This window comes from Periophthalmus magnuspinnatus, chromosome 1 (assembly GCF_009829125.3).
Source record: "Periophthalmus magnuspinnatus isolate fPerMag1 chromosome 1, fPerMag1.2.pri, whole genome shotgun sequence".
Taxonomy (NCBI): domain Eukaryota; kingdom Metazoa; phylum Chordata; class Actinopteri; order Gobiiformes; family Gobiidae; genus Periophthalmus; species Periophthalmus magnuspinnatus.
In genome coordinates this window covers 11,397,286-11,421,726 of record NC_047126.1, presented here as the reverse complement: position 1 = coordinate 11,421,726, position 24,441 = coordinate 11,397,286, and the positions used below count along the sequence as shown (strand labels likewise).

Sequence of the window (24,441 nt, the reverse complement as noted above, 5' to 3'; positions counted from 1 at the left end):
AGCTCACTGGTTACTAAACATGTGGCATGTTAATATCTGTAGTTTTCAAAGTAAACATGATAAACACGAGCGGTAACCTCCGCGCATTATCGCTGATAGATCGTGAATCCTTCGCACTCATATTGAATCATGTATTTTAAAGACTTAAGCGGGACGTTTGCTCTTTCATCACGGACTCGAGCGTGGACTCGTCTGTGTCGCGCTCTCCTCATGTCCAGAGCACAGACACAGAGGACACGCCCCCCTCTGTGTGTATGTCTGTGTGTGTGGGTGTGTGTGTGGGGGGGGGGGGGCGTGTCCTCTGTGTCTGTGCTCTGGACATGAGGAGAGCGCGACACAGACGAGTCCACGCTCGAGTCCGTGATGAAAGAGCAAACGTCCCGCTTGCGCGCGCGCAGCGGCTCACAGACCGGAACCGGGCTCTTTGATCCTGTGTTTTTCACTCACACGTGACCTGCGTTATCGCGCGACAAAATCAGTAATCGCGATTAATTATTTTTTGAGTAAACGCGATAAAACTCGTTAACATGCTCAGCAGTAAAAAAAAAAAAAAAAATTCAAACTGATTACCTAATATGGGTCATAGTAAAATAACATGTTTTGGTGAGTGTTTTTTTTTTTTTTTTTTTTTTTTTTTTGGAAAAAATCATTGGTGTAACTGGTATTAAATTGATGTCTTCATGCAAAAATATCTTGCAGTGATGCAAATACAGTGTGTTGAAACTGTCCTTAACTCGGCTAAATGTTGTGTGGCTAATCCCTGTGAGAGTTCTTATATTAGGCTTTTAAGTGAAGTTCAGGCGAAGACAAGACGCAAAAGTGTAGCACTGGTGTAACGTCAAATTTTAACTATTTTGTCTTCCGTATTGGGTTTATGGTGGCTGAATTTTCATTTTAAAAGTGTCAAAGGGTCATCCAACCACTGTGATTATCAACTGTGTTGATGAGCTTGTAAGACACACTGACCCTATTCTCCACTGTTGAGGGGTAATAGCCACTCATGAAAAGTCGTTTTATCAGAAACCCACAACCACTCCTAGACCACATTCATGCATATTTTATCATTGCAGGAAAGATTTTAAAAACTCTTCACCATTTCCCACTTCACTTAATCCACAAAGTGTTTTTGCAACTTAACTCAGCAGGCGGCCAAGCCCTTCTCCAAAACATCTGATGATAGAGGATGCAAATCATTAACTCCTTATCCTGCTGCTTGGCCAATCAGAGAGTCATCACAATGTTGTTTGCCTGGCTGTGGTGTATCACGCCACCTCTAAAAGCCCTTTCACCCACCGCCAGTGCTGATCGATCACAGCAAATGAACCAAGGATTTTTGCCTCTGTCCTCATGCAGTCATCACAAGACACATCACAACTGTACAACATGACTATCTAGCTTTACCCTACTTAAACACCATCCACAACCTACAATACTCATTGGGTATCTTTCTTGTTCTTAAGCAATTATTGAAAATGAGTGAGTTTGTGTGAAAACAGTTTAGTCTATTTAGAAATGCCCTGATACTGTAATAGGAAAGTCAGTGTTTTGTATATTTCTGTATGGGGGTGTATTAAATTATTATCCAATATCTTTCTGTGGGAAAATACTTAAAATGTGACAGTCTTTGTAAGTATTTATAACCTAAATTATTGTTCTTTCTTTTCAATGTGTGGACACAGTGATGGTGATGATAAGGTATTGGTAATCTCAAGAATAACTGTTCATTATCTTATGCATCTTTTTAATTTATTGACGTACTGTATATATTGTATGTTTGTTAATAAACAGCGTAATTTATTTTGTATATGATTAATAAACATGTTAAAATGTTTAGTGAGTGTGTATTTTCCAAGAATTTAACCAGGATGGTAAAAATGTTGTTAATGTGATTGAGGAATTACTTAAATAGACTAAATGATAATTTTACTGGAGTTATGACTCTTATTTTGGCTTGTCCTGGTCATTTCTTTCAATTAAAATGATTCAAACAAGTTTGTTAGGCTAGCTAGCATCATTTTTAGCTTTTAACAGCTGTGTGACAACATCAGTAGCAATTTAGTTTAGTAAAATAGCTAAAGCATAGTTAATTTAGTATTTATAGTTTATGCAACAGGTTAAAATGAGCCATATTGTGCATTTACACACACAGGCTGATTTTCCAAATACAGGCAAATTTGTGTCTGTGGCAAAAAACAAAAAAATCCTTATTCTTTACCACAAAATTTAGACATTAAGACAAACTCTAAAAAATGTATGAGGCATCAATTTTACACAAAATCTGGTTTGGTATGAGTAACTTAAATGGGGACTCCCTTTGGCCCATAGTCAACTGAGGGGCATTCAATCCATCATAATTCTGAATTCAATGGATGTGTATCAATAACTTTAAGACATAACAGATAATATATAACACACATGCCAATTGTTATTTCATGTATGTATTTGTAGAAAAAATATGTTTGACTGAAAGAATACCTGTCCCAAGGTTTTGTGTTATTTCCACCACATACTACAAAGTGTAACTCTACAGTTTCTTTATAACACTTGCATCCACAGCTGGGCTGGTATAATCAAGGCTGCAGCATGAGCTGCAAAAATCAAAGCCACAAAGTCAAAGGTGACAAAGTCTAAGACTATGTATTTAACGTCATTTCCAAAGAGCTCATATTTCTGTTAAATCTAGACATATTGAGAAAAACAATATTTAAACTGACAGATTTGAGTACATTAAGTGCTAAAGCTGAAAACTGAGGTAATCATGGTCATATTTTTGAGATTTTTAAAGAAATAGTAACAATTCATCATTTCCATAAGTCCATTTCCAACACAGTTTTGTCTTTCCTATTGTGACATAAATGACAAAAAGCAGTAATAAATTACACAAATTGAAACTTTTCTTCTTTACAAAAGAGTGACCTCATAAAATTACATGTGAAATAAAGAAAAAAGAATTTCAGTATTTATGATAAAAAAAAACAACAACATTGTTATACCTGGTGAATGAATGGAGAATCCCATTTGAAATTTACATCTTGCCATTTCCGTGATGCAATACCACTCCCATCACAGTGCATATCTTTGATGAAAAACATCATAAAATCAGAGCGACGTCAACATAAATTTGCATATGTAAAATTTGGGCTATTAAATATAAATAGAAAATAGATTTCTGAAATTGCTAAAATCGTGATTTCACATGTAAAAGTTAAATTGAAAGATATCAGAAATACAAGCTCAAGGTGTTTGACACCTAAAAAGATGATAAAACATTAAAAAAAAAATAATAATAAAAAAATCTAAATATAAGACATGTTCTTGTACATCTTCTGTGAAGATTAAAAACATCTTTTGTAAACATAGATCATACAGTGTTTTTATATCAAAAAGCTTTTTTGAAGTGTTCTTCAAAATGTTGTTATAAAATGACAAAAATAGTAGGCCCTATAATAAGCCTACTTGAAAACATTTACCACCACTATCAGAAAGTTATTGTACATCGTATATGGAATCACAGCATATTGAAATACCTAGAAAATGTGTTTCATTTTCCAAAAAATGCTGTGACCAAATGTGCCCCTAGTTGGAGAAACACAACAGCATACCTCAGGGGAAGAAGCTCAAGTCCCTTTGGCAGCATGGCATCAGTCTGCTCCTTGGCAGACTGAAAGTTGACATGTATAACGTGTATTTTGTTAGTTTTGGTTAGCTATTAACTTGGTACAGTCGACACACATTTCTGAAATCACATAATTTGCTGGTTTGGAATTCGCCAAAGCACTACGCCTAATGTATTACTTTTTAAGAATAACCATTTTGTGTCATCTCCTCTGAGACTCCAGTCCGTGTTTTGCGCACATCTCCACGGGCTGCGTCTGCGTGAACCGTCGGTTGCTGAGGGAAGAGAGGCGGGTAAAATGTAAACATTGATCCAAACCGAGGAGACAGAGCTTGGTAGACATAACTGTTTTATACCTTAACTACTGATGAATTTATATTTTTATGTTTACACTCCCGCGCCAAAGTCAAAGTTTTTGACGCATAGAATGAGAGATTGCCTTATAAAGTTTACGCTACGTTATTAGCTAGCTCGTTGACAGCTAACAACGACATTAGCTAGCAACATACTTTACCATAGCAACCATTGTAAGTTCTGTCATTTTGTGTGAATGAAGTTTCATGGAGGACTACGAGAAGTTTGTAGACTTCCATTTGTCTCGGCTAAAGAAGACTAAAGATGTGGATGAGGACAAACCAAAATCATCCCTTATTTGCTTCCATGGTCGACCTATCCTTCCTCCTCTGGTAGGCCTGTATTTTCGTAAGCACTAAACATACATTCACTTGTCTATCTTTGCTTGCTTTCTTAGGACTATCTTAGGGGCTAATACTTATGACTTTGATATTTAGTACTATTTATAGGTATTGGATGTGCGTATATTTGTGGTTTTGAAGTTGTAGCTACTATGAATCTTCCAAGTAAAAGCGTGTTGTGTGCTGATAACAGCTTTCAGGGACACAGAGGGAGGAGATGGGCAGACTCAAAAAGGCTGCTCAAAAAGCTGCTGAAAACAGGAAGCGCAAAGATGATTCAAGAATGTCCTATGTCCAAACCATTCTTCAGAGTGTTCATGTAAGTAAAAAAAAAACAGTTGTTTTTGTATGAATTACAATGAACAGATATTTTTATTTGATTATTACCATATTATTACACTGCTACTGCAAGTAAGTATGTAATAATGTGTAAATTGTATTTCAGATAAGAAAAACGCCAACGCTAGAAGAGCTCCTCAAAGAATCAGATATTGACATTCAAGCAACATCCATTGACAGAATCAGTGGACCCTTGTCACAAAACACCTTTACAAAGAAAAGTCTCTCCCCACCTTTTAAAACAAGAGAAATGGTCCAGGAGAGTCTCCATCCGCTCAGATCAACCACCTGCAGTGCCCTTTTGATCTCTCATTCATCGCCTCAAACAAGTTATAGTGAAATAAGCCATAATTTCCCGGAAGCCAGTGATACAGCTGTAGATTCCAGTTCATTTAAGAGCTACTTCCACCAATTATCTTCAGGTTATCATAGTTACACGAATGTAGAAAACACCATCAGTGCCATTGTTAGTCAAAAAGAGGATATTTTCCATTCAGGAGAAGACCGAATTGAAGGCTTTTTAATCCATAACTCATCAGATACAGTTAAAAAGATGCCTGATATTATCAACTATCCGCCAGTTGATGGAGAAGAGTTGGAAAGGAGTGGTCAAGAGTCACCTTTTGGTATTGATTTAAAAGCTGAAAATCCCCAAAGCACCTCTTATATAAATCCCAGTTCAGCAGAACAGTCCTGTGGTGTTTATTCAGTGCAAACAGAAACTTCACATTTAGGTAGTCAGAGCGAAAATGATCAAGAAGTAGAGTTAAAGTATGAACTTACAGACCCAAAAAAGGATCCACCAGCACCTAAATGTCTCACAGAAATTCACCCTCAACTCAATGAAACAACGGAGACAGATGAGGACTCAGCGCCTTCAGAAGTGCCTTATCGAATGAGTCTCCAGGCTTTACTGAAAAAATCTCAGGACTATCGCCAGCGTCAGCGCATGCTTCGGAGTCAGGCCAAAAGCGCTAAAATTCAGGACAGAGCTCAAGATCAGCCAAAGTCAGAGGAGCAGAGCCTATCTGATAAAGAGAATGATGAGTGGCACACCAAAGGGACAGAGCCAAGGAAGAACCAGGAGAGGAATAATACCCATAGTTCCATTGTGGACCAATCACTGAAGAGATCCTATGAAAGTGATAGGAAAACTGACATCTTTGACGAATCACACTTAACAATTGATAAGCAAACACAAGACTGTGTTCTAAATCCTAACAGTGACAGCTATGACTCAATTAGAATAAATAATTGGATAAACACAAGTGGGCCTAGAAATGTCGCCTTGCCGATGCCAATATGGATGGAAAACATGAGCAAAACTAGCAACTGCAGTGCCAATACTTCCCCCCGAGCTTTTAACGATGTCAAGAAATATCACAACATCCCAGCCCTGAACTTTTGTAGGAGTCCTGTACCCTACAAAGCTAAAAGCCACTCTCCACCATTTGATAAGATCTCTCAAGATGAGTCAGTGATCAATACATCCATAAAGGATGACAAGGTTGAAGGAAGTAAAAGCCGAACTTCACCCCTCAATGTCGTGGAGAGTGATGTAACAAGTGTTTTAGTCAAGAGTTCACAGCACATAGATCAGTTGGAGTTCAACCTATCTGGCCTCAAAGTGCTGATCTCAGATTTGGAGTGCACGCTGACAGAGAACGTGGATAAAAGTAGCAGCCAAAGTGAGAGTCAGCAGACGCAGATAAGCCAGAACGATTCAGTTTGTTGGTTGGGTAACGTTTGCCTGTCACAGAAGAGCCTATCACCAGACAGCCTTAAAAGAAGTGATGGCAAAACTTCACTTACAGAGTCAGAAACAGTTGATTTACAACAACCTGTTACGACTATGATGACCAGTAGAGAGAAAGATCACACAAGACAGATCCATGCACAGAATAGTAGAAGGCAACCATTTGTCAAATCTACCCTGTCTACGGCACAGAGAACACGCATTCCCGATGTATTCCGAACATGTCTCCCAGAAGCCACGACCAGGAATAACGTCTCTATATTGTCCAATACAAGTAACCATTCCGTGAAATTTGGTTCGGATTTAGGTCACGACTCTATCTGCACATCTTTGAACCAGTCCTATGATGTGGACACTCCGTCTGAGTTGTGGCTTCACAGTGTGAATGGACCTCAAAGGCACGAAGAGAAGCACATGACCACGGAGACTGGAGGTGAAGGTCAGGGCGTAGGGTTAAAGGTGAAACGTAGGCTCCAGATGACAGAAGTTGCCCAGGAGAGAGGAGATGAGCAAGCAGGAAGTAGACTCAACTCCAGCACTCCAAAAGGTCAGTAAAGAGCCGTTTAAAGCCGTGCACTTCACAAAATTGTAGTGATATCTAATAGTAGCCGTTGAAGTCTGCGCAGAATTCAAACTTTATTAAGTGTTAGAAGCATCTTTGAAATTCTCAAAGGTCGTCCCCATTTCAATCCTAGCATTTAAAAATTAAAGAATTAAAAAGTAAAAATTAGTAATATCCTCTCCATAATTCTATCAGTGAACTAAACATTGAAGTTTTGCATCATTTATTTTCTTTCTTTCCTTCATTATATGTCAACATTTCTTGTACCTCGACTACTGTGTGTAAACATTTGCTTTGTGATAAACTAAAAAAGTGACTTGGTTTTACTTTTGGTTGTCATGATGTCATAATCACGCCTCATATGTATGGGCTGTGTCAGATGATAAATTTCTCACAGCAACCAGAGAAAACAGTCATTAATCTTCATTTCTGACTGTGTGTTGTGTTCATTGATGTGTAGCTGCAACGCGGTGGCACGAAGGCCTCGGCAGTGTGAAAGAAAGACAGGAGCGACTGAGACAGATCCATGCGGCACAGCTCAGAGCGCTTGAGGAGGAGCACCAACAGCAACAGGAACAACTACTACAGGTGCCCTAATGAACTCAAATATTTCCCTTTGACTTATTATTTTTTATTCTCATTAATCAACCCATAAAGAGACACCGGCCATTACTCTTTGTGGTGATCTCAAGTCCATATAAAAGTGTTAGGGTCCAATCACTGTACACTGGAGGACAAGAAAAAATTACAGGTTATCTTGTCAGCTGCCAGTTTTATGTCCATCCTTCAAAAACAAGATATCTTTAAGCGAACAATGGCACGCCCTGTAAGAGTCGGAGGAGACGTTAAGTAAAACACTGCAGTCCACTGTCCCTCTTGCCACCTTTTTGCATTAGATTGCATCATCCTGGAGTACAGATGAAGCACTACATCTTTCCTGTACAGCCGCTATAATTCACTCCGCATCGCTTTGACACCACCAAAAGTCACCTACGAGCAAGAAATTAAAAATTAATGTTGAGCCCAGTGTTCCCGATTTTTGGTTTTAAGCGAGACGGAGAAAGGTTGGTACATGCAGCGCTATCACTATTGTTACTTTACCCATTAATATAATATATACACACATATGGCGGCCATACCTGTTGATATGTGGTTGGAGACCTGGGTCGTGGGCAGACTACAGACATCTGTTCATTACAAGGGACCTTCAGACTCTCCCCAGTGATAAAGGAAAGCACAGCGATTCCACCATAAATGTTTCATTACATCCTAAGAGTCAAGCTGGCATGGTCGCCTGCTCTGGTGCTTGAGTGTGTGTGTGTGTGTGTGCAATACTTCAAGGACACGTGCTTTGCTTTGGCAGCTTGTCCTGGTTTCTTAGGCTCGTGTCTGTATTTGTTCTTGGCTAGTGTCCTTGCCCTATTAATCGCTGTCTCTGTTTAATTAATGTATCCTAACAACAATATAATTAACATAAGCTGTTGGAAAAAAGACTTCCTTTTTGACTCCACTCCATCATCTGAGGTGTGATGAGAGCCCAAGCGGTGCCCTCAGTGGTCACAGGAGGAGTGGAACCAGGGGAATTGACACAGAAAAAAAGGATAATTTGTTTAATTCATGAGCGGCTGTGGTTAAGTGCCAGATCGTCCCGCCGTGTGCCACCACTAATGGTTCTTCCGTTTTTCTGCCCTCTTTTCTCGTCCTCCTCTTTGTTTTGTCTCATACCTTTTCCACACTCATTTTTACTCCATGGCTGTATTAATTTCCGCCATCCCTCCCTGTCATCCTTTTGCTTCTCTCCTGCGTCTCCTGCCCCATCTCTCTTTCTCTCTACCCTCAATTAATTTTTTCCTCCTGCCTCATTTGCCATCCTTTCCGATTCAATATTTTTCAACCTTGCCTGCTCCCAAATGTACGCATGCTTGCCTGTGCACACATCCATTGCTCCTTAGATTACTCTTGTATATCTGTTTCTTTTAGACGTTGGCGGCACGTTACCATCTTCTTCAGAGCATGTCCTTGCCCTGTTCCATGTCCACCTCACGTCTTGGGGACACAGTGACCTTTCCGACTCTCTCCCAGGTATTTGCATCACATTCATTCACTCATGCCAGTAATGCACTAATTTGACCCCTTTACCCTTGTATTCATAGGATTTGTATTCACCATCTGCAGGTTAATTTGCCCAGATAAAAAAAAAATACTCCAGTTTTGGTTTTGTCTTTGTAATTCATATTATCTACTGTTGCTATGTCCCGCTATGACAGCTTCATTACCACATTGTCCAACAGCCATGCCCTTTTAGCACTACACTGGTACAATCAACAAGTGAGGGAAAAGCACATCGCCTGCTTATTATTCAGCTTATTATATCCTATTAAAATGATGAACTGTACGGCTGCTTCCATTGATGCCCTAAACAGATGCCAACAAAGGACCTTGAGAATCTTTGCAGGAAATTAATTGGATGTCATTGATGGTATTAGCATTCTCCTCTCTCTTCCCCTCTGGTCCTCATTATTCACCCACAGCCCTCCTCTCTCCCGCTCCCGGAGCACTACCGCCACCTGCTGTCCGCAGTCGCAAAGGGCTTTCTGACACGCAGGCTGCTGAAGACTGAGAGAGTAGCACAGCTGGTTCGCACCGTCAGGGTAAGTAGTAGAAACAAGTTAAGTGTTCTTTATCTTTATCTTTTATCTAACCAACATACTAATACATTTATTACAATAGCATGTTTTTTTTTCCCCCCAAAAGGATACATATCAGTTTTTACAGGCTTTTCAGAAGCATAGCCCTAACAAAGGACCTCCCTCCAGACAAGACCTTATGTTGCAAGAGAGAGTAACTTTACAGGTAAGATGGTTTTATTTCACTCATCTGTTTTATTGAGTTGCAGTGGTCAAACAGAAAAATCTCGTGACCTGATGTTGCCTGTTTTTAACTGTATCTTAAGCTTCGTGCCACACGATATGAGATCCATGATATCTTCTTCAGTCTAGCAACTAGAGAGAGGATGCAGCTGATCAGCATCGACCGAGATCTGGCCCGGGAAAGGGAGCTTAAGCGACAAGTAAAAATATTTTAATAAAATTAGCTGTTACACTCATTCTGTACATTTAGAAAATTGATTGAGAAAAAGTGTCTTTAAACCATTCACTGGTATTGATATTTGTACTGTCTTATGTGATATACATATTTGCCAATAGTATGTAGACAATTACAATTTATCACGTTTGGGTATTATCATTTCAGAATGGATCTGGAGGCCCACATAGAGGAAAGAATTCATTGTCTGCTGCGACACAGAAGTCACTAGAGAGAAAGAGAGGTTTGATGTAAGCCTGACTGACTGTACTTTTGCTGCTTTTTGCCCAACTTCTATAAAGAAAAGTTTCCTGTAGCATTGCAAACAGTCACAGTAGCAAAATTCATCTTAATTTGAAGAAAATTATAATTCTCATACCGCAGGCCACAGATTTTTTTCTTTTGGATAGTGCCAGAATGTCATTGGCTTGAAGCTCTTTCCTTTTCTCACTAGGATCCAGAAGAAGACAGCGGAGAGGCACCGGGGAGCTAGCATGAGGTCTCGGCACAAGCCTGGATTCTCCACTCAGCAGCCATTAGAGTCACAGGGAGGACAGTACAGAACAAATCCTCAGAGGGTCCCCAAGAGCACTTACACCTCCAGACCCCGATGACACCCCTCTAATTGGCCCCACTGTGGGATCCTAATAAGACCTCTAGCGATTACATGAATATCTTTACATTTTAGAGGAGTTCAAAACCCCAAAACTGACACAGTGGTATCCCTATTGCTGTATATCATTGCTCCATTTCCAGTGCTGTCAGTGTTTCACTATTTCCACCAAATGTGATAGTTTCACTGTGAGTACAACTAAGGATCAAGCAGCACTGAGGTGACTTAGAGGTAATGTGCATGTCTCCTGTTTCCTGTCATTTGGGGATCTGTCAAGAATATAGCAAAGAAGATGTTTTGCTTGGGACTTTTTGAAAAACCAAACCAAAAACCAAACTAAGCCAACTTGAAAAATATGTTATATTTCAAGACTTACATTTTTAGATTTAATCCTTTATGTAAAGTCATTTTTACTGGGTAATTTTTTTATTTTTTTTTACCGATATGACCTGCATATTCTTACAAAAATACACTACTGAATATTTTTCCCTGTTTTTATGTAGATGTTTTGCCCTAGCAGCAGTTGTGTGACTACATTGATCCTCAGTAAATATTTTATACCTCTTGTGCTATTGAAATATGCCGTTCTAGTTTTTTGTTGTACTAGTACTGTTACTCAGAGTATTCCCTTGTATAGAACAACAAAAGGCCAAAATGCACATGGCCTTAATTTTTTTATAGTTAAAGATGTTTTTATGTTATTTATACATATATACATTTGTAATAAATATTTAAAAACATGTTAGTTGAAATGTTATTTTGAAGTCTCCTTACATTGAATAAATAAATGTACATGATATTAAATACAAGATAAACAAATGCCTATATTAGACCACCTAATTAAAAAAATTACTCGCAGCAATATCACGTGTCCTCTAAAAAGAACAAAGGAACGTATTAATCTTTGAGTACAATTCAGCCTCCCAGCTGCAGGAGACGCTAGTGATCCATGAGCCTCAGACTTCCGGTATGCACACGTCGGCCGTTGTTTTGAATAAATGTTTCTCAGCTGATTTTGCAGCAGGACCATGGAAGAAGAGGCAAGCACTGTTTTTTCCTCGCGGTCCGAGAGAAAAGCACTAGAAAAGGCAAAAATACTACAACGAGAAAGGGAACGGACGATTTTCAAATTGGTAAGTCATTGAATTAAGGCATTTAAAGCTGGTTGCTTGGCCTAGTATGCTTGTTAACTGATACTATAGTATTTAGAGAGAGGGAAGACTGTTTTAAGCTCCTCTGCTTTGTTGGTTTCTTGTATAAAGGTAGGAAAGGTCTTGAAGAAGCCCGAAGCGGAGCGGTCAGAAGAGGAGGCCGCGGTGCTGGAGCTGCACCGGGACACGGTGGAGGAACTGTGTAAGAGGGAGATCCGCAGGAACGTGCTCAAGAGGAAGCAGGAGGAGGTACGCCTCTGAGCCTCTGAGCCAGTACTCTGGATCAGTGCTGCTGTGACACTGAAAGAGAAGTGTGATTCTCTGCATCAAGAAAGCACCTGATCCGTTCATACGTCATGTGTATTTCTGCAGGTTTTTGATGATGCTGATGAGTTGAAATCCAAAGTGAGGCAGCTGGCTTTTGCTGTTAAACAAGCAAAAAACCTGGTTGTTTACACCGGCGCTGGCATAAGCACAGTATGTCCAATAATATAAAGAAGTTTTATCTCTGCTTTGTAAACACTTTTTAATCTTACTTTTTTTTGTTTTCTTCAGGCTGCCTCTATCCCAGACTACAGGGGTCCAAATGGGGTTTGGACACAGCTGCAGAAAGGGCGGAGTATCAGGTACAATACTTAATGTGTGAATCATATTCAGAAATATTTTATTATATAGCCTATTTAAAATATTTTTTACAGTTCATCTGATCTTAGCAAAGCAGAGCCGACATACACACATATGTGCATTAAAACAATGCATAAGGAAAAGCTGGTAAGGGATGAAGCCTTGATTGGTTAATGGTTTGTACATATACCTTTACTTCATTAATCATGTCTTCTTTTTTAGGTTACACATGTTGTGTCACAAAATTGTGATGGACTTCATGTGCGTAGCGGTCTCCCAAGACAAGCCTTATCTGAGCTCCATGGAAATATGTTTATTGAGGTATGCCATTTGAGAACCTTTGGAATTATAACTGAATTAAATATCTTCTTGATCTTTTGTTTTAGGTCTGTACCTCATGTTCTCCTGTAAGGGAGTATGTGCGTTTATTTGACGTTACTGAACGGACTTCACTTCACCGACACAGCACAGGGCGTAAGTGTAGCCACTGCGGAAGTGAACTGATAGACACTATTGTGCACTTTGGGGAACGAGGAACGCTGGAACAACCTCTGAACTGGGAAGGAGCAGCACAGGCTGCCAGGAATGCAGATCTCATTCTCTGTTTAGGCTCAAGTCTAAAGGTAGACTTACTTTCATAACTGTCATTAAACATTACAAATTAACAGTTGATGTTTGTATTTTTGTAGGTGCTGAAAAAATATCCATGTTTATGGTCCATGAACAAACCTGCAACTAAGCGGCCACAGTTGTACATTGTCAATCTTCAGGTATGCTTTGTTCCTTTGTTTGTCTCTTGAGATTTAACTAGTTAAAGTAGCTGATTTATGTAGTTAAAGTAGTTGAACATCATGGCGTGTGATCAGGCATTATTTGCCTATCTTATGCTACAGTGGACACCAAAAGATGATTTGGCAGTGCTTAAAATTCATGCCAAATGTGATGACGTTATGAAACTTCTAATGGAGGAGCTAAATATACATGTTCCACCCTATAACAGGTAAAACCCATTAACAACACAAGTAATTGCTCTAAAGACTAAAATAATACAAACTTGTTTTCTTTTTAGGACGGAGGATCCCCATCTTTACTTGGGCTACGCTTTTACAGCCAGAAGAGGCCAACACTCATTCTCGTGAAGTCATTACTCCATCTGCAGAAGCAAGGAACATCAGGAAACATCTCTCTGCTCACTCTGAAGGTCTCCACAGAAACCCCAGCTGTTCAAGGAGGTTGGTTTGGACGAGGTTATCGCAAAGGAAGAATGTGGGAAGAAAAAAAATATGTAATTACCCAATTTGAATGCGATAATGAACCCTTCTTTTCTTGGAGGATAGGCAAAATGTGTTATGCACATGTAGGTGCTATTTTAAGTTTACTGAAGATGCTGGACTCTTTTGTTGTGTGTTAAAGGTCTTATATTTGTTACTCCGTTGTAACAACTAAAACACAGTATACCTCAGGATTTGGGGTTGTTCTTTGTTTACGATGTATATTACTAAAATGATCATGCATTAGATTGTATGCAGAGTTTACCAAGTATGTAGAAAGTTTATTCCAGAGAAATCCACCCATTATTCAATGAAGGATTTTCAGTGTCATATTAGCGGAAATTGGGTGATTAGGCCAATGCTTAATTTAGATTTAGAACATCATTAAACAGACGCTGATTAAGGCTTCTTTTTCAAGGTTTTCTTTACTTAAATGATGCATAATTGGATTTTTTTTTTCTCTTTTGTATGTTTGCACTGTTGAAATTATATTTTCCATAATGATCTTTTGCTTTTAACATTATTTAATCTTTAATTGCTGCTGATGCTAGCTAAGTCCATTGTTACTTTACTCAGGTCAAGACCTAGTTTACCTGTTTATTGTTTACATTTTTATCTCAACTTTGTTGCTAATAAGGCAGAATTAGGTGTGCTCACTCCTGAATGACTTGTGTTGTTTGTTTTCTAATCGTGTAATACACATACTTGGGGGGATCACCAAACTGATGTATTTACTATCTCAGGAAGATTCTGTATTATGTGTCCTATTCAGGTGCTTTGAGCCTTCAGATATTAAGGCTTTACTGAAAAACCAGCATGTGTGAAAACGCTAGTTCAATGCTGGAAATGTGGCACCACGGTTTTGATATTAAAATAAGGTTGAATTTAGTCCACTTGGTGTATTTTTCAATATCGTTTGCTTGAAAACTTGAATTACAGCCGATTTAATACCTGTACAACCACTCAATTTATATTATAGAAATTTCATCAGCTACATTTAAGTGATTTTTTTTAATGCATCTTTAACTTTTTAAACTTTGAATGTGGAAAAACACATGGGGAAGCGGGTTAGGGGTAAGGGGCGTGGTCAATGGGCACGTGACCTTATTATGCAACGCCTTCGTACGTCACCCTGATCCGATTCGTGCGATGTGACGTAAGCGGGAGGCGTTGTCCGGTGAGCTCTGTCCGTGTCACATTGATCCGCGAAATAAAATACCTCTTTATTTAGATACGCAGCGGCCCTTACAACTATCGCCCACAGCGCTTTCTTATTTGTGGCCCTTTTATTTGTTTGAAGCCGTGAAGATGATCAAAAACGGACACCACGCCACCGACGACGATCAGATGCGGGACGCCGGGTGCTGTAAGCCGGGTGGAGCAGTGTGCAGCCCAGAGAAGAGAAAGCGCCTTGTCCGCTTGTGGTGTGATGGCTGGTAGGTCTGCTGTCTTCTATTTTGATATGGAGGATTTCCAAATGTCTCGTTTTTTACGTTAGATTTCTGTTCAAAAAGGCGAGATAGAGAGCAGTCTTTCATTGAGCTAACGTGCTAATGCTAGCTAGCTTCATCTACATTAGGCTTAAGGAGGTTTGAGAGGGCTTTCACTCAAATCCCCCTGACAATCTTTTTATGTATTAAGTGCTACTGAAGTAAGTGTTTCAGAGAAGGAAGAGAGAAGTTACTTTTGTTATCCGGCTGAAACGTGGAATCAAATGTATCTGGTCGCCTCATGTGTTGGTTATAAATAACTGAAATGGTCAACCAGCCTTGCAATAAAAAGTCATTGAGCAATGTTTTGGATAGTTTGGGCTACAGCATAAAAATAGGAAAGGAGAAGTGCAAAATAAATCAAAAATATGAAAAAAACGTTTCCTTTTGGTGCCGATGTGTAAGATGCAGAACATTTTTCAGTAACTTGTTTTGTCAGTCAAGTGGGATATGGACTTGTAAGTAATTGTTAAAATGGACTTTATTATTTAGCCTTATTTTCGATCAGAATAAAACTTAGTACATTGTTAATTACTATTACAACGAATGAGGAATGAAGAATAAAGTGAGTTTAACAGTGCACCTCCCCTTACCTTTCCTCCAGTGACCTTTAGTGTGTTGCCGATTTCCTGCATTTGTTTTTGTTGTTTTCTGTATAAATGAATGGCTGAACAACAGGCTACAGTATATGTACACGATGATGATATGACATGATATCAAGTAATAAAATTAATTGCAGGATAAGTATTGCAATGTATTTATGTGTGTGTTTTTATTTGACTGTCTTCTTCTGAACAGTTATGACATGGTTCACTACGGCCACTCCAACCAGCTTCGCCAAGCGAAAGGCATGGGTGATTACCTCATAGTCGGAGTACACACTGATGGTGAGAACAGATCACTATCTATTTTCCTTTTTAATTTTTCTACATGATAAAAGGATACCAACTTGTCATGAAGTGCAACCCCTTATCATAAAGATTCTAAATTTGGTTTATTTTATTCTAACAATATTATGTGCAGTCATAAAAAACATACCTGCAGAGTCTCTCTCCTGAGAGCTCAGAACACTTACCTCATCATCTTTTTATAATGTGCATTCCTGAGAGCCATATAATGCATAACTTATTTCTCTTCTTTGAAGCCGAAATCTCAAAACACAAAGGACCCCCTGTGTTCACACAAGAGGAGCGGTACAAGATGGTGCGCGCCATAAAATGGGTGGATGAAATAGTTGAAGGAGCGCCTTATGTGACCACCCTGGAGACCCTTGACAAATACAACTGTGACTACTGTGTGCATGGAGGTGAGTCTTTGATCTGTTCCACTCCTATTTCATCATATTTGTATTTTAGGTTATTTATATTTATATTATGTTTATTTGCTAGATGACATCACCCTCACAGTAGATGGTAAAGACACATATGAAGAGGTGAAGCATGAGGGGCGGTACAAAGAGTGTAAGCGCACTCAGGGGGTCTCCACCACTGACCTGGTGGGGCGCATGCTTTTAATGACCAAAGCCCATCACAGTAACATGGTAAGATCTATTTGGTTGTGCATACTGGATATTATTTTTGTCCTGTGCTTTGTTCACATTTGCCCTTTTGACTTTCAGAGTAACCCAGATTATCAAACGCATACAGACAACTTCGGAAAGGTATGAATAAAATGACAAGCTTTAGCTCTCAGCCCTCCTTGCTGTTGTTAATTTTTGAATGGTTTTGTATGAATGTTTGAATGCTTTTTCTATGTTGAAGGGTCCCAAAGGACACAGTCCATGGACAGGAGTTTCCCAGTTCCTCCAGACGTCACAGAAAATCATCCAGTTTGCCTCAGGAAAGGAGCCACAGCCCGGAGACACAATTATCTATGTAGCTGGGGCTTTCGATCTCTTTCGTATCCTTATCAACAACAAAGAAAACATGACTAAGATGGCGTCATATCCAAGCTGTGCTGTATATCAGCTTTTGCCTTAACAGTATGTTCCGTGTAGATATTGGCCATGTCGACTTCTTAGAAATGGTTTATAAACAAGCAGAGAAGCCCTATGTCATTGTAGGACTGCACTTTGACCAGGTACGAGTACATCACCATTAATTATTTAATGTCGCAGTATATGGTTCTCCACTTACTTTTTTTTTGTTTAGTTTTATTTGAGGATAAGTATGAACAAAGGCCTTGGACATATTAGAATTGTTAATGAACTAAGAAACACCCAAATTACTCCTTTGTCCTTGGTTCATTGCAAACCCATTCTGAAAATATCACATAAAAATTGAACATAAAAACAAACAGCTGATGAAGCAAGAGTTTAACAGTATTTCTAAATGCAAAAAAACTGTTATGTCTTTCCTCTGTTTTCTTTGCAGGAAGTGAACCGGTACAAGGGCAAGAATTATCCAATCATGAACATCCACGAGCGAACGCTGAGTGTGCTGGCCTGTAGGGTGAGTTCAAACACATGCTCACAGTGGGAAGTTTCAGCACTGTGAACTCATCTTGGCTCTATGCCTCTGTCCATTCCTGCTGGTCAGCTATCAGCCTGCAACAATGAGACTCTGTGCCCTCACATCCAAGGACATTACACCAACACCTCATTGCCATATTATGACACCACTTTGTTTATTCATTTAACAACATTAAGGTGTAGCAATCACATTTTTGTACACAAAAGGCATCATTGGTTCATTATTTTCCCATTTCTTTTCAGTATGTGTCAGAGGTGGTGATTGGAGCACCTTATGCAGTCGGAAAAGACTTGTTGGATCATTTCAAGGTAAGCTTTAAATTCAGTTTATCTGTAAATTAAGTCACTACCCTGTCAATTGGAAATTTTGTTAGGTTCTTGCCAGCTACAGTCTGCTTCCTTAATGTCTCTCAATAGATAAGGAAAAGTGGAAACTAACTTTGTAAGGCTTTCTTATACTGCCCTCTGGTGGACATTTTTCATTTCATATTTTACCAAAATGTGGGATCCCAACTTAAAAGTTTATATATCAGGTATAAAGAGACGGGGGTTACATTAAATCAAGTTACTTATAATTTTTTAGGTAGATTTGGTTTGTCACGGTAAGACAGAAGTGTTTCCAGACAAAGATGGATCAGATCCCTATGCTGTGAGTATCATCAAAACTATTTGTTCTGCTTGTTCTTCATATTCATAAATATATATTTTCATGACTTATACTTTATTCTTCTGCAGGAACCAAAGAAGAGAGGCATCTTCAGGACTGTTGACAGTGGGAACAATCTCACCACCGACGACATTGTCCAGAGGATTATTGAAAACAGGTGTGTTAATTATGTATTATGTATTTCCATCATTCCTAGCAATGCCAAAAATGTTTAAAAAATCAAGCTGAAGTTTTACCATTATATAGGTAAGGCAAGTTTAATTGTAAAAGTAATTCAAAGTGCTTTACTGAATAAGAAAGTTTATTAAAATCACAATACAAACAAATTCAAACATAAATAATCATAATATAAGATTTAATCTTTTAATATTTTGTTCCCAGGCTGCAGTATGAAGCTCGAAATGAGAAGAAGGAAGCCAAAGAGATGGCTGTGATTGAGGCTATGAAGAAGAGAGAGGCTCAAGAGCAGGGAACAGCCACAGCACAAGCTGCTCAGTAGAAAAATTGTACCTCTTGTTTAAACACTAGTACTTGTAGCTTTACATGGGACAAACCTGGAGGAGCCATGTTGTCCCGTACTCACCATGAATGTATGAGATGGCCAGTCCAATATTTGGCTACACACCTCTTCTGTTAGTTTGTTTCAGCCCTTGTGTACATGAAATAGATCTATTTTAAAGCATTTTAACATATATCAACAAGTATTAACAAGTTTGAACTCCTAAACCATTTATTGGTTTAATTAACTCACATGTTATTTTAAATGCAAAATAATATGTTTTAACTATCCATAACTTATTGACAAAATATGTTAGGTTTGTGTTTTCTTTAGATTTTAAACTTAAAATCTATTTTTTGTTGTCATAGAGGCGTTATCACTGTGGGTGGATGTGGGCTTTTATAAACTGCACTGTTTCTTATGTCATTGCTGACATCAGTGAAGTTGAATTCTGCTTTTAACTTAATCTAGCTAAATTTGCACCAGGAGTATGACAGAGAGAGAGATGCGTGTGTGAATGCTCTGAATGACAGTAGTGCCTATTTCCTAAAATTGTAACTTCTGGGCTGTGTGTTTTTTTTTTTTTTTTTTTATTTAAACCACTGGACTGTTATGTCATATTATTGAGGTGTGCAGGTGTAATACAGACAATCTGAAAAGATGTGGGACCCATTGTTAATTGTCTTTAAAACTCTTATGTGAATATCTACGGTTCTGTGCTTAAGTATTCGTGTATGTGCAAAAATTACACGAAATCTGCCCACATGTAAAAACAGTTAAATTAGGAATTCTTGATACTTGCAATGTAAACGATATAGTGTTTCAAAATTTCAAGATGTCCTGGTACCGAGGTTCATTATAGGATTATAGGGGAAGCAATTATTATATCCAACAATGTATCTGCAGTAAAATCTACCAAACCCTGTGCAAAAATAGTGTTTATTATATATATAACCATTATAAAGATGCACAAATAACTCAGTTAAAATCTTTCTAAATCCTTTACACAGTTATGTATGCCTCTTCTGTCTATTGTTTCAGATGGGCAATATGTATGTTTATATGCGTTTTGGTGGCTACATAATACAGTGCAGGAATTTTCACAGCTTTGTAATTGTCAACTTGAGAAATCCTTTTTAACAAATAAATATCTAATATGACAAATGTACCTATTTATATATATTTATATAGTTTTCTTTTTATTAATGCATGTCTGTGAGGGAGGCCTTGGTTTCTGTGTACATCTGAGCTCTTTGTTGGGTCAACAGAAAGTCACGGTTCACTGCCTTTGAAATGAGGTCATCAACTTCACTGTCCCATCTGAGTCTGCTCCTGTTCTCATAATGAAGCAAAAACTGCAACTTGTATAAAATAGGCTGTCTTGGGTACAGAGTCCATACTGTACATGTGGGAGAACCCTATCATATGAAAAAAAAAATATAAAAAATTATATATATATATATATATATATATATATATATATATATATATATATATATATATGGAAGGAAACCAATTGCCTTTGTTTTGTTTTGGGCAACTAATTAAAGGCAACTGCACTATTGCTGATCCTATTATTCTAGTATCCTGTAGTGCTGGTTATCCCACTTGTACCCATAATTACATTAGGCCAGATCGTGGTGCAGCGTACCAACTCGTTTTGAAAGAGAAACAATAATTTAATCTTCAAGAATTGCACTTCCTATAAATAGTAGTGGGACATTAGGCTACTATTAGGCCTACTGTCGGTAATGCACTCCATAAAACAGGAACTGGGGCTATCATTTTTGTTCCTATCCCTTATTCCTCGTGGGCCATACGGATTCAAGCCGGTCAAATCCAGAGTTCTTTGTTTATTTTGCTTAGTCGAGTAAAACCGCCAGTCAGGTGTTCTGTCCCAGGACGTCACTTCCCACAGAGGTCCGAAACTTTTCCATATGGACAGCAGCAGCAGCTCGCGGAGGGTGGGAGGAGGAGGCCGCGTGCGCGAGGTGTAACCCGAGGCGCGAGAGGCGGCAGGAAAAGTTTGAACCGCTACGGCGCACGGGGACCGAACACTTTTGTGCAGCGTGTCGTGCATTTGAGCTCAATTTTAAGGATGAAGACTAGACCTCAAGTTGTTTTTGCTCTTTTGAAGTAAACTTAACTCGGCTCTACCTGGTTTGAAACGTGTATCTTTCCAGACGCAGGCACGGATGGACTGGCGCGCACTTATGATACCTGCCCGGGTTTCACGGTTTGTTTCGGGCTGAAGGAGGAGATGAACCCCCGCTGTCTGAAATGGGCCTGTGTCTCGGGACCGAAGTAACAGAGGAGGAGAAGAAGGCGAGGGTACAGAGCGCTAAAATAGACCGGGACCTGTACGAGTATGCCAAACGAGAGATGAATGTGGTGAAGATACTGTTGCTAGGTAAGACCACCATCAACTGGTAACTGCTACTACTGGCAAACAAACCCACACAGAAGAGCATAGACTCCTCTACACAACCTACACAAGCAATATGAATGAATACTGATTAATAATATCATTTGTGAACCTTACCCTACCAGTAGTTGCTAAATTAGGCTACTAAAGGTGGGTAATGTTTGACCCCTCGGTTGACTTAGTGATCTATTGTGTTGTCATTTTTCCAGTTAAGTGGTAGAAGTGACATTAATGACAAACCAGGTCTCACACTTCCTCATGATGATACAACTTCATGTTTTATTAATTGTTTTTTTCTATTGTTGCGGTTCACACTTGACTTCTGTCTGAGGTTCCTGTATTCATACCTCTGTGGTATCATAAAGATGCTTGGCAAGAGCAAGTTTATCTGCTTAGCACAATTCATACACAAAGTAATTCAAAGCTCTTTACAGAATAAGAAAGACACACAATCACAATACAAACAAATAAATACATTTAAACATTGTTAAAGTACCGGTAGAGGCCTGTCTCACATCTTCAGGAAGGTTTTAGCTACATAAAACTGAAACGCTGATTCCACATGTTTAGTCCTGATACCAGCAGGAGGCCAATATGATATTCTTCTTCATTCTTTTGGAGTTTTTGATGATAGCTGAGTCCCTACAGTCTGACCACACATTTTTTTCTCCAAGAAATGTTATTTATTATTGTATGCATTGTGGTTAGATAATGATTCAGGATGTGTTTAAACTTGCACACACCACATCAAAATAGGGACATAACCCGGAAGCAAACCAGACTAGACCAGGACTAGAATGAGACTAGGTCTACATTAGAACTAAACTGGGCTCTAACCAGGATGAAAACAGGATGTGTGAACATCCTGTTTTCATCCTCAAAAAAGTATTGTCATAACTGTTATAGTAGTGATTAGGCTACTTATCGTTCAGTACATGACAGATGGAATAATATTTTTCGGGGCTCAATATTTATCATGAGGACTTTTTCTTTGTACTAGTGGGTCAGTGCTTATTTTTAGATACTACGATTAGATTTAAGTTGTCAAGGTTTGAATTATGAACCTCTATGACTCATTATAGAGGACAAGCTAACTGCTTAAGTGTTGCATTCTGTTATTTTTTTCCGCATTTTTTAACATTTGTGTACAATTAGAATACCTTTTTGGGGTGTGTCAATATTATTGTTTATTGGCTATTTACTTCAACAATATATCACACTTCAAAATGTGTTACCATGACAGGCCTAATAGTGATTTAGGTTGTTAAATATATTTTGAAAATATTGAGCTGTATTCAGTTGATTCAGGTGATAATCTGCTTTCTTCTCTGTCTCAGGAGCAGCGGAGAGCGGCAAAAGCACTTTGGTGAAACAGATGAAAATCATTCATAGTAACGGCTTCACCAAACAGGAACTCACCAGCTTTAAGGTCAGACACACTTATTTTAACATTATTATATCATTATTAGCATCCTATAGCATCTAGTGGAGTTTAAGCGTTGAAAATGTTCATGTGTCCAATGTCACATTTTAATCTATTGTAGTTTGTTTGTTTCTTTATTTCTTCCTGATGAACATGATAGAAGTTACTGCTCAGACAAAGTGGAGCTGGGATGTTTTTAATTTATGCATACCAGGGTCACGTCCCAGAGACTGCCCTGGTTTGGCTGTTGTCTCCTTCTTTGTGTGTGAACTTTTCTGAGCCAAATTCCAGAAATAGTGAGGCTGAGGTGGAAAGTGAAAACATCTTTACTCAATATTTTTATACTCCTTTTTGAGTATCTTTCAATATTTTTACCTCTGAAATGACATTGTGCACTCATTTGTGTACTCAATTGCAGTGGTCTGATTCTTTTGCTGGTAGTAGTGGTTTTAGCATCATTAGCTTTACAGTACAAGAGTGATTATTGCAGTGGTCATATAATTGTTAGCAGCAGCAGTCGGAAGCACTTAAGTCACGGTGATATCAGTGGTCACAGTATGTACTCACAGTTAGTTCTACACTCCAAAGTATAATATTGCTTGAATGTATCCACTTAACTGTTGTTGTTTCATTTTAGCTTTTGCGATTTCTTTGTTGAGAATACTGGTGTTTATTTTACATTCTTTTCCGTCTTTCATATACTCGTAAATGTAATGCGTATGTGATGACAGACTGACTTCAAGCTTGTGAGTTCATAATTTCCCTGTTTAAAAAGACTCACTCAACTCTCACAGATCCTCTATGGAGCAAGAGCTAATGTCTGAATCACATTTTCTATGCTGCTATTCATGTGTTGGAAATATGCAGAAAATAGTGAGTGGAGTGTCTTTTGGCAGGTGATGTGCTCACACTGATGTATGAGGGACAGTTGTTTTTGCAGGCAGCGGAGGCATTCGGATGCATTCCAGTATTTTAAAATGTTCTGCTCTTTTTTCTTCTCGTCTCCTGTGGATTATAGGAATGCAGTTAAAGGTGCACTATGTAACTTTACTTGATGAAAGGTACACTACCTGCATGATTCTATGAAGTTGTTATTGCGTTGCTTAGAATGTTCCATAGTATGGCATTAAATTTGTCTATTTCCATGGTGACAAGCAGATGACATCAGGCCAAGTGGATTAAGTGGATAAAGTTTAAAGAAGACGACACATCGTGCTTGTGTCTCCTATATAGTTATTATCTATGACACCCATGGATCATTATGTTATAACTTGCACATTTAAAATCTCAGAATTCATTTAAAACGACTTAATAAAAGAAACAAGTCTGCTGACTTCACTCACTACCAAGTGAGAGCTGATGTTGCCCTAAACGTGAAATTGTCAGCCCCTCCTTTGGATAGCTGCACATTATACTAGCGAGCAGCAGATGTGTTTTCATTTCAAATGATTATGCAAACTTTAGAATGAAGTAAGTACAGAGAAGAGGGTGTGTACCGGTGACGATGAAAACGGAGGTTGATTGGCAAAATGGCGTCTTGAAAAAAAGGAATTAAAGATTGCTCAAATATGCACAAATCACTCCAAATACAACTTAAATGAGGGTAAATGAGAAGGGAAAACACCTATAACATGGTTAAAGGCCCTGAAAAGTTAATTTTGCATAATAGATCTACTTCAGTGCCATATTGTGGCAAAGCAGTAACATCACCATGAAGGTGGACCCTCCACCTTTATTTTAACAAGTTTTTTGTGTC

At 38.6% G+C, this 24,441-nt stretch overlaps 4 protein-coding genes across 4 annotated transcripts in view; all 4 read left to right on the top strand.

Annotated features, from left to right (window-relative positions):
- The first annotated feature begins 3,893 nt into the window (after positions 1-3,893).
- On the top strand, positions 3,894-10,752 carry si:ch73-100l22.3 (uncharacterized). The gene is made up of 10 exons (XM_033972127.2): positions 3,894-4,302; positions 4,505-4,630; positions 4,757-6,953; positions 7,429-7,556; positions 8,949-9,050; positions 9,500-9,619; positions 9,723-9,821; positions 9,922-10,038; positions 10,221-10,303; positions 10,507-10,752. Exons 1-10 carry the CDS (start codon positions 4,177-4,179, stop codon positions 10,664-10,666), a joined length of 3,258 nt encoding a protein of 1,085 aa, XP_033828018.2. The 5' UTR covers positions 3,894-4,176; the 3' UTR covers positions 10,667-10,752.
- An 851-nt stretch (positions 10,753-11,603) lies between these two features.
- Positions 11,604-14,602, top strand: sirt7 (sirtuin 7). The gene is made up of 10 exons (XM_033968634.2): positions 11,604-11,798; positions 11,928-12,065; positions 12,189-12,293; positions 12,372-12,442; positions 12,515-12,587; positions 12,663-12,761; positions 12,827-13,063; positions 13,130-13,210; positions 13,334-13,440; positions 13,510-14,602. Exons 1-10 carry the CDS (start codon positions 11,694-11,696, stop codon positions 13,577-13,579), a joined length of 1,086 nt encoding a protein of 361 aa, XP_033824525.1. The 5' UTR covers positions 11,604-11,693; the 3' UTR covers positions 13,580-14,602.
- A 243-nt stretch (positions 14,603-14,845) lies between these two features.
- Positions 14,846-20,005, top strand: pcyt2 (phosphate cytidylyltransferase 2, ethanolamine). The gene is made up of 12 exons (XM_033966298.2): positions 14,846-15,147; positions 16,000-16,088; positions 16,346-16,507; positions 16,590-16,741; positions 16,820-16,861; positions 16,962-17,100; positions 17,198-17,280; positions 17,574-17,651; positions 17,915-17,980; positions 18,255-18,320; positions 18,407-18,495; positions 18,720-20,005. Exons 1-12 carry the CDS (start codon positions 15,020-15,022, stop codon positions 18,835-18,837), a joined length of 1,212 nt encoding a protein of 403 aa, XP_033822189.1. The 5' UTR covers positions 14,846-15,019; the 3' UTR covers positions 18,838-20,005.
- Positions 20,006-20,774: 769 nt separating this feature from the next.
- gnav1 (guanine nucleotide binding protein (G protein) alpha v1) overlaps positions 20,775-24,441 on the top strand; it is a 53,259-nt gene continuing 49,592 nt past the window's right edge. Inside the window, exons 1-2 of the mRNA XM_055226038.1 lie at positions 20,775-21,247; positions 22,600-22,691. Of these exons, the coding sequence (XP_055082013.1) occupies positions 21,118-21,247; positions 22,600-22,691 (222 nt within the window). The 5' untranslated portion in view covers positions 20,775-21,117. The remainder of the gene's footprint in view (positions 21,248-22,599; positions 22,692-24,441) is intronic.